The 10,311-nt window shown below is 36.0% G+C and overlaps 1 protein-coding gene across 1 annotated transcript; it reads left to right on the top strand.

Moving 5' to 3' along the window:
- Positions 307-5,803, top strand: LOC109335283 (phosphatidylinositol 4-phosphate 5-kinase 5-like). Its single transcript, XM_019571414.1, has 9 exons — positions 307-674; positions 1,151-2,412; positions 3,059-3,226; positions 3,414-3,579; positions 3,684-3,800; positions 3,980-4,173; positions 4,271-4,401; positions 4,498-4,570; positions 5,084-5,803. The coding sequence occupies exons 2-9, from the start codon at positions 1,223-1,225 to the stop codon at positions 5,370-5,372; spliced, it is 2,328 nt and encodes a 775-aa protein (XP_019426959.1). The 5' UTR covers positions 307-674; positions 1,151-1,222; the 3' UTR covers positions 5,373-5,803.

Below are 10,311 nucleotides of genomic sequence, written 5' to 3'. Positions count from 1 at the left end.
TATTTTTCCAAACAGACAAAATAAAGATTGTTGTTTCAAATCAAATGATGTCTTCCACGAAGGATAATAAATCATAAACAAAAAAAATGGTTAAAGTTTAATATTTTTTTAATTGACGTTTTTATTGGTACAGGATTATGGTTGTACAACCATATAGTCTTTCCATGAAATAAAACATTGAATGAAACTAGACCAAATGTAACATGAATAAAATATTATTATTGGCTAAGAATAGTAAAGAAATAGCTTGATTTAGCACTTGTCCCATATGGTCATGGTTCTTAGACATTGTAGGAGATGAACGAGTCTCACTCTCAATCACTAAATACAATTCAAACATAGGAGGAAAGCTGCACCCCTGACTTATTGGGACACGAATTGTTCATGGTTTGTATTCAACAATATCCAATTCCTTAATCAATTAATTTCTGTAACAAAATAAAGCATACCAAAATTAATGAAAAGGTTTTCTAACCCTTTTTTGCTAGTAAGATTTGTCACATTACTTATTTCCTCTAACAATCAGCTTCTCCCCAAAAAATTTGGAAACATGATATACCAACAAACTTTCACCACCAACATGCAACTTGGTTTTGGTTCAGAAGAGAGAAGGCTTTCATACACGGAAAGTCCTCATTGAGATTTTCCCTTCCATGCATACTAATGCATTATTGGTAAAAATAATTTATCTAATTTAGTAGAATATTATGACGTTGTTTGATCCCAGTATTATAAATTGCGGTCACGGTTGCGATTGCATCATGTTTGTGGTTACTTTGATGCGGATTGAGGCTGTTGCAATGTGAATTATTTTTTAATTAAAAAATAATTTTGATGTAGTCTGATACAATCTGAAACGACTCAAATGTGATTCCATACGGTTACTTGTGGCTTGATGTGAGCTTATCATTATGACTCAATGTCACACTGTAATTATGGTATGATGCGGTTGTGGTAGTCACTACAACCGTAATATTGCAGTCGCATAACGTGATGGAGTCCGCAATTTAAATTACTCTATTGGATCCATGTAGTTGTCAGCACTTTCTGTGAAAGTATTTTGTCATTGTTGTTGCTTGATTCCATTGTTTCTTCCTCCTGATTACTTATTTTTGTTCATCTGGGTGTCCATGGTTTTCCTTAAACATAGTCAGAAGACTTTCCAAATGTGAAAAGAAAGAGGGCATAAAAGAGAGGTGAAAATTAAAGGAGAAGAAGCACAATGATGGGTAAAGATAGTAGTGTTATGAAGGCATGGGAGGCCACAGTGAGGAAGACACAAGCGGTCGCAAAGAAGCGTGCGAACAGTTTATTTGGGACAACTTCTGTGGCCCATGCAGATGAAGATGACAAAAGGGATGACCAAGATGGAAGTGATCAAGGAACTGAGCTATACCATGCAGAGAAAGTTCTCCCCAATGGGGATTACTATAAGGGAGAATGGGCAGAAAATTTCCCACATGGGAATGGCAAATATTTGTGGAGTGATGGGTGCATGTATGTTGGGGAATGGTTCCAAGGGAAAACTATGGGAAAGGGTAGGTTCACTTGGCCTTCTGGGCCAACTTATGAAGGTGAATTCAAAAGTGGTTATATGGATGGGACAGGTACATACACATCTTCTAATGGGGAGGTTTATAAGGGACAATGGGTCATGAATTTAAAACATGGTCAAGGTGTGAAGAGTTTCGCGAACGGTGATCAGTACGATGGCGAATGGCGGAGGGGGTTGCAGGATGGTCAGGGGAGATACCAGTGGAAAGATGGGAACCATTATGTTGGAGAATGGAGGAATGGGACTATTTGGGGTAAAGGGTCATTTGTTTGGACTAATGGGAATACATATGATGGGTATTGGGAAGATGGTTTACCTAATGGGAGTGGAACATTCAAATGGCCTGATGGAACTTTTTATGTAGGTAACTGGAGTAAGGATCCAAGAGATCAGAGTGGGACATACTATCCCCCTGGGTCATCACGGGAAGGACATCTAGATTGGGATCCTCTAGAAGTGTTTAATGAGTTGAGTACGTATCCGATATGTCCCGGGGAGAAGGTTTCGGTTTTACCATCACAGAAGAGACTTGCAGTTTGGAGGTCTACAAAAGGAGGAGATAGTACCAAGCCAAGGAGAATGTCAGTGGATGCTAGGGTAAGTGTAGGATTGGAGAAGCCAAGTGATAGAATGCAGTTATGGGGTGGTGGGGAGGGTGATTTTAGTGGTAGTAGAACTTCGGCTAAGGTGGGTGCTTTGCATGATGAATTGTTGGGTTTAAATATAGATCCTGCTAATGCAAGAGGGACTCAACTCAATACTCTCAAAGCACCAAGAAAATCAAAGAGGCAGGGAGAGACAATATGCAAAGGACACAAAAATTATGAGCTCATGCTCAATTTGCAGCTTGGAATAAGGTAATATCATAATTTGGGATCTTTTTTTTACCTTCTTTGATATTCTAAAACAATGTATTTCAACAATCTTGTATGATATGCTTCTTTATCTTTGGGTGTAATTTGTTTTAACTTCTAATAAATTTCCCTACTTACTTATCTACCAAGAAAAAGAAATTACATTTAGTTCAAATAACTAAACAACCTAAACCCCAAATAAACAAAAAAAAAAAGATAGTTAATATGGTTGGTTGCTAGAGCCAAACATCATTATCCTATCATTTCTGAGATTGACAGTTTGCATATTTGATGTTTCACACCTCAGTTGATCTTATTTTTTTTTTGCTGTATCACTACTTCAATTTCTTACTTGATGAAGATAACTTTCATTTGCTTTGATTAACTCAATCAATTATGTAACAATTCTAGTTTTTATAACTAGTCTTTTAAGGAAAATGACACCTATACATTAAACTTTGTCATAATACTTCATTTTTACAAACTAATTTGATTACTGTAGATGTATTCATCAAACTTATTCATGATGCTTTTGCAGGTAATAGATGCTATTGCATTTATTTTAATTTCGAAGCTTCATGCTATCTGCTTGGTTTCTCTATATGCATTGCTTGATTAGTCATTAGAATTTCATGGTGTTGTTGCATAGGCATTCTGTTGGAAGACCTGCCCCCTCAGCATCTCTTGATTTAAAGCCTTCCGCTTTTGACCCCAAGGAGAAAGTTTGGACAAGATTTCCTCCTGAAGGATCCAAATATACTCCACCGCATCCATCGTGTGAGTTCAAGTGGAAGGACTATTGTCCAGTAGTTTTTAGGTTAGCCCTACCAATACCTAATCTGTTTTTCTGCTAGTTTGTTTTTGTTCATTGTCTGTATATTATAAGATTCTTCCATGACAGAAACCTTAAACATTAAGGCTCTAGGTTTATACATTGATAGTAAAAAGTGTGAGACTATTCCATGTCTTCATTAATCAACTTATATATCGAACTATGTCCTCAGGACTCTTCGGAAGTTATTCAAAGTGGATGCAGCTGATTACATGTTATCCATATGCGGAAATGACGCCCTTCGTGAACTTTCCTCTCCTGGGAAAAGTGGTAGCTTCTTTTACTTGACAAATGATGACCGTTACATGATTAAGACAATGAAGAAAGCTGAAGCAAAAGTGAGTCTCATCCTTACCTTTCATCTTATTTGATATTTCCTAGAAATGAAAGGAGGTTCTTGTTCTTACCAATTTGACTATGCTGGATTTCTGCTTTTTTGCAGGCTCTTTTGAGAATGCTTCCAGCTTACTACAATCATTTTCGAGCATTCGAAAATTCTCTACTAACAAAGTTTTATGGCCTGCACTGTGTAAAGTTAACCGGAGCTGCTCAGAAGAAGGTATAAAATTACACGATAGAAATTACTAGTTCTATGAATATTTTGAATTTTTAAATGTTTGACATTTACTAGTGTTTTCTCCTTATATGATCTACTAAGGGCTAGTTTGATAGAAGTATGAAATATTAATTAATAATAACTAAAGTATTTTAATCTTTATAACATATGTTGATTTTCAGGTTCGATTTATCATAATGGGTAACCTCTTTTGTTCTGAGTATACCATTCATAGACGCTTTGATTTGAAGGGCTCTTCACTTGGCCGTATAACAGACAAACCCGAGTCTGAGATTAGCGAAACCACTATTCTTAAAGATCTTGATCTAAATTTTATATTTCGACTGCAAAAAACTTGGTTTCAAGAGTATTTCAGGTTCACTACCTTAATCCTTTGGTTCTCTATCTTGCTATGTTGAACAATTTCAAATCCAAATATGTGCAACAGTTCAAGAATGTTTTTGTTATGACAGGCAAATTGACCGAGACTGTGAACTTCTGGAGCAGGAAGGAATTATGGACTATAGTTTACTGGTTGGTATACATTTCAGAGATATATCAGCAGATGGAGATCTTATTCCTTCCGGAACTCAAACTCCCGGTGGTACTGTTTTTTATCCTTACATAAATTGTTGTACAACCTCAATATCATTTACATTCTTAGAAACTAAGAAAAACATTTTTGACTTTTCAATATTAGGTGATTCATATAGTGAAGTAACTCCCCGCATTTCAAGAGCAGACGTCGATCAACTTCTTCTAGACCCTTCCAGGTAAACATCTCTTTAAAATTTTAACAGAAGTTATAATATAACTAATATTATTTAAGCATATAGTGAGTATAGTACTTTGATTTGCATAAGATTCTGCACTTTAAACAACATGGAAAAAGATAGTACTAGTAGTCATTGAGAATGAGTCTTTCTATAAATGATACAATTATCATAAAGAACTTTATTGCTTGGTTGCCCTTGAAATGCTTTTTGGGTTTTACTCTTGACATTGGCATAGCCACGATCTAACAGAGGTTGCACGATTTAATCATGATTGGAACCACTGCAGATTGAATGCAGGCCAATTAGGGAATTACTGCAGACTGGATGCAGGCCGATTGGGGCTAGTGTGATCTGTTATGCCGAATTTTATGTCAAGGCGATAAAATTTAAAACCTTAATTACTCCAATGATTTGAATTAAAGTGACCCAGCTCTTCCTTACCATGATTAGTATAGTTATCATGCCTTGTTGAGTAATACATCAAGTCACCAACATGTTCTGTATTTGTAGGTGGGCAAGTATCAAATTGGGTGTGAATATGCCAGCAAAGGTTGAAAGGACAGTGAGAAGAAGTGATTGTGAATTACAACTTGTAGGAGAGCCAATTGGAGAATTCTATGAGGTTGTATTGTTTTTTGGTATCATAGACATTCTTCAAGACTATGACATTAGCAAGAAACTTGAGCATGTCTACAAGTCCATTCAATATGATCCGACTTCAATATCAGCTGTTGATCCAAGACAATACTCGAAGCGATTTCGCGACTTCATATTCAAAGTATTTTCTGAGGACTCTTGAAAGGCTCACATGATTCTATATTTCTTGTCTATATGGCATTGTTACAATGAAGTGCCCGAAAGGCGAAAATGGTGACTTGTTGCTTCAAATTACACTTCAGCTACCCTGTGTTTGTAGCATCTAAAAATTTCACTATAGGGACCAAAATTAAGATCCACACTGACTTTGGTTATTATTTCAAAAGTTCCTTTTTTTGTTGTTAATTTTCTAAAATAGCTTCATTCCATGTATAGCACAATAGTGATATAGTATACATGAACACAACAGAACATGAAGAATGTTGAAAGGGCGATGGACTCTGCATATTGTACACTTTTGCAAAATATAAATCTTTTTCTCCAAGAGATGGAGATAGGAACAGAGATCTTATTTATGAGATGTATATTATTATATAGGAAAGTGGAAGATCAATGTACAGGTTCATTTTTTTATTCATTGATGCTATTAGTTTTGGTGTTGAATATCTTCAAGTGTTATGTTATTGATTTAGGATCTAAAGATTCAATGTGGTGTTTTAAATCGCGGTTACTGCCATTATGGTATTTGCAGCCATTGTAAAGTGAATTCTGTTGGGATTAAAAAATTATTTTTGAATTAAATCGGATGGAGCTGTTTGAATGGAATGGTTTGTATTCAAAGAATAACAATTATTGGTGATAAAATTTTGGTTTATATACCATTTTAATTGTCAAAGATGTTGGATTTGGCTTCCCATGCTATGTGGGGAAGGTCCAAAATGTGAAGCTCACTATGCCTCTCACTTTCCTAAATGCGTGATCAGGTTAGGGTTGATTGTGAGCTCATTTTGAGGGACAAAACTGCAGCCTTGAATGAAAGAGTAAAAAAGAGAAACCAGTTTAAATCTACAGAGAGTAGTGTCAAAAATTTGGACCAAAAACAAGATGCTTCATTCAGATAGTTTGTATCATTATAAAATGTCTTGCGTGTGTGATACAGGTCTCGGACATTATCTTTGTTGTAGGTATTCTTTAATCTTCATTCTCATTTGCAAGCTTTGTAGTTTTGTATTTTGTCTGGAAAAAGATATGAAAATACTTTCTTGAGCCAAGTAAAAAGGAAGTGGCTAAAGATCACCTTGAAGAAAGAGAGAATTTCTAACCAAATAAAAAAAAGTGGTTATGGTGAAACCAATATTAATGCTCTTTTCCCTTTGGCAACATAATCTTCAAGAGTTTTGGCTATAAATATGAGTTTTTCATGTCATTGTAAGACACACCAAATACTTAGCTTAGTGCATATTTTCTCTTTTTGTTCTCTTGTTCTAATTGTGTGAGAAATACTTGAGTGAGAGTGAAATTGGGTGTACTTGGATTTTGGGAAGTGAGTGAAACACTTGTAGTTCTCTTTTATCATAGTGGAATAATCATTGTTGCTCTTCAGCTGTGGACGTAGGCAAATTGCCGAATCACATTAAACTCCCGGTGTTATTTTCTCTATTATATTTTCTCCATTGGTCTTCCACTCCAACAAACTGATATCAGAGCTCGTAGAGCTCTTGCATGCTAAGCCATACGATCTAAAAGAAAATTCTTAGTATGCTCTATGTTTGCAGCATTATTTGATCTTACACACCAGAAAAGAATTGTTCTTGTTACTAGAAATGTATAATAGTGTGAAAGTGCATATCTAGGAAAGTTATGTCTTAGGAAAGACATTATTTAAGCGTGTCTGTTAAGACCTACCTCTCTTTCCTGGGAATTTTCCTGGTGTACGTTCACGGACTACGATATTGTTCCAGTATACGGTTATCATGGCGAGTGCTAAATTTGATTTGGAGAAATTTAATGGAGAAAATGATTTCAACATCCGACAATTGAAGATGAAAGCTCTACTAGTTCATCAAGGCTTGGGCAAAGCCTTGGAAGGTAGAAACAAGTTACCTGAGAGTCTGACCGAGGACGAGAATGATGAAAACTTAGAAAAAGCACATAGTGCAATTTTGTTGTGCTTGGGAGATGAAGTTCTATGAGAAGTGTCAGATGAAACTACATCTGCTTCATTATGGTTGAAGTTGAAAAGCTTGTACATGACGAAGTCACTCACCAACAGACTGTATTTGAAGAAAAGAATATACACTCTTCAAATGCAGGAAGGAAAGCCCATAAAAGATCATATGGATGAATTTAACAAAACTATTCTTGATCTAAAGAATATTGATGTTAAAATTGAAGATGAAGACCAAACAATTCTTCTACTATGTTCCCTTCCAAGTTCTTACGAGCACTTCATCGACACCATGATGTATGGTTGAGAAGATATGATATTGGACGAAGTAAAGGCAGCGTTGCACTCAAAAGAACTGAAGAAAAGAGTATCAGATTCAAGATCTAAATGTTCAGGTGATAGTTTTTTTTGCTAGAGGAAGGACAGAGAAGCGAAATCAATTTGGTGAAAGAGGAAAATCTAGGTCCAAGTCTAAAGCAAAACCTAGAAAGTATAAATGCTTTCATTGTCACAAGGAGGGACATATAAAAAAGAATTGTCCAGAGCATAAAGGCAAGAAAAAGATTTATGAATATGGAGATGCAGTTGTAGCAAATGGCTATGATAGTGCAGATGCACTAATAGTCTCAGAGCACGACTCAAAAGATGAATGAATACTTGATTCTGGATGCTCATATCAAATGTGTCCCATTAAGGATTGGTTTTCCACTTACCAACCCTTAGATGGGGGCAAGGTCTTTCTGGGAAATAATGCTCCCTGCAAGGTCATTGGCTTCGACACAATTAGAATCAAGATGTTCGACGAAATCGTAAGGACGTTGACAGATGTAAGGCATGTTTCAGAATTGAAGAAAAATCTGATTTCCTTGGGAACACTGGATTCAAAAGGTTATAGCTACAAAGGTGAAGGTGGAGCTATAAAAATATCTAAAGGCGCTATGGTTGTAATAATGAAAGGAAAGAAAGAGAATAGTTTCTATATGTTACATGGAAACACAATGACAGGTGTTGCTGTTGTCTCCTCAACATATGATTCTGATGTCACCAAACTATGACATCTAAGAATGGGTCATGTCAGTGAAAGTGGTCTAGCCGAGTTGGCCAAACAAGGATTACTATGCGGTCAACAAGTCGGGAAGGGTAGACTTTTGTGAACATTGTGTTTTCGGAAAGCAAGGCTGATAAAATTCAATGTTGTAGTTCATCGAACAAGAGACACATTGGATTATGTACATTCTGACTTGTGGGGTCCTTCCCAAGTACCTTCTCATGGTGGTAGTAGATACATGTTAACATTCATTGATGACTATTGAAGGAATGTGTGGATTTTCATTTTGAAATACAAAAGTGAAGCATTTGTCAAGTTCAGACAATGGAAAACCTTGATCAAAAAGCAAACCGGGAGAAAGATCAAGAGACTGAGAACTGACAATGGTCTAGAATTCTGTAGCAGAGAATTCGGAAATTTTTGCAAGGATCACAGTATTGTCAGACATTATATCGTGAGACACACTCCACAACAAAATGGACTTGCAGAATGAATGAATAGAACCTTACTTGAATGGACAAGATGTATGTTGTCAAATGCTGGATTGCCAAAAGAATTTTGGGCGGAAGCTGTCAATATAATTTGTTACTTGATCAACATATGTCCATCAACGGCCATTGGTTTCAAAACTCCAGAAGAGAAGTGGTCGGGTATTCCGGCAAATTATGAAAATTTGAGGGTATTTGGTTGTTCTACATATGCTTATAACAAAGAAGGAAAACTTGATGCAAGATCATTGAAATGCATTTTTCTTGGATATCCTGATGGTGTGAAAGAATATAAGTTATGGTGGCTAGAGAAAAGAAAGTGCATTATTAGTAGAGATGTTACTTTTAATGAAGCTGAAATGTTAAAGCCTTATACAAAATCATGAAGTGAAAATGAAGATCCTAATATCTTGGAGAAGGTGGAGTTTGAGGTAGAGCCAACAAAAGAAAAAAAAAACTTGATCAAGAAGAAGAAGTCCATGATGCATGTGCTGATAATGATATCTCCCAATTACAATATTATCAGTTGGCTAGGGACATGCAAAGGAGACGTATAAAACCTCCAGAAAAAAGTCATACGCTCTAAATGTTGCTGATGATATCAGTAATTGTGAACCACAATCATATGAAGAAGCTATCAACAACAAAGAAGCTTCCAAATAGATTTCTGTCATGATAAAGGAAATTGAGTCTCTTCATAAGAATCACACTTAGGTTCTTGTGAAGTGGCCGAAGGCTCAAAAGATTGTTGGATACAAATAGGTCTTTAAGAAGAAGGAAGGAATCCCTGGAGTTGAAGATGCAAGATTCAAGAAGCGATTAGTGGCCAAAGATTTTACACAAAGATAAGGCATTGATCTCAATAAAGTTTTCTCTCATGTGGTAAAACATAGCTCTATTCGCATCCTACTTGCAATTGTAGCTCATTTTGATCTAGGACTTGAGCAACTAGATGTCAAAACGACATTCTTGCATGGTGAGTAGGAGGAACAAATCTACATGAAACAGCCTGAAGGATTTGAAGTTCAAGGGATGAAATATCATGTTTGCTTGCTGAAGAAATCTTTATATGGTCTAAATCAATCTTCCAGACAATGGTATCAATGATTTGACACCTTCATGCTCGAAAGTGGATATTCCAGAAGTGAAAATGATAGTTGTGTCTACTACACGAAGCTCGCAAGTAAGTCATTCATATATTTGCTTTTATATGTTTATGACATGTTGATTGCATGTAAGAACATGTTAGACATTAGAAACTTGAAAGCTCAATTGAGCTCAGAGTTTGAAATGAAGGACTTGGGAGCTGAAAAAAAATTATGGGAATGAAGATTCAGAGGGATAGAAAAGAGGGGGCTCTCTTTCTATCACAAAAGAAGTACATTGAGAAAGTGTTGGAACGTTTTGGTATGCAAAATGCTAAACCAGTCACTACTCC

The sequence above is a fragment of the Lupinus angustifolius genome, chromosome LG20 (genome assembly GCF_001865875.1).
Source record: "Lupinus angustifolius cultivar Tanjil chromosome LG20, LupAngTanjil_v1.0, whole genome shotgun sequence".
Classification (NCBI taxonomy): domain Eukaryota; kingdom Viridiplantae; phylum Streptophyta; class Magnoliopsida; order Fabales; family Fabaceae; genus Lupinus; species Lupinus angustifolius.
This window is presented reverse-complemented; position numbering and strand designations above follow the sequence as displayed.

What these genes read in the sequence shown, in the direction of transcription:
- LOC109335283 (XM_019571414.1), top strand. Translation starts at nt 1,223, where the DNA reads ATGATGGGTAAAGATAGTAGTGTTATGAAGGCATGGGAGGCCACAGTG. An exon ending in TATTGTCCAGTAGTTTTTAG is followed by an intron (nt 3,227 to 3,413) that starts GTTAGCCCTACC and finishes CTATGTCCTCAG; the next exon opens with GACTCTTCGGAAGTTATTCA. An exon ending in TGAAGAAAGCTGAAGCAAAA is followed by an intron (nt 3,580 to 3,683) that starts GTGAGTCTCATC and finishes GCTTTTTTGCAG; the next exon opens with GCTCTTTTGAGAATGCTTCC.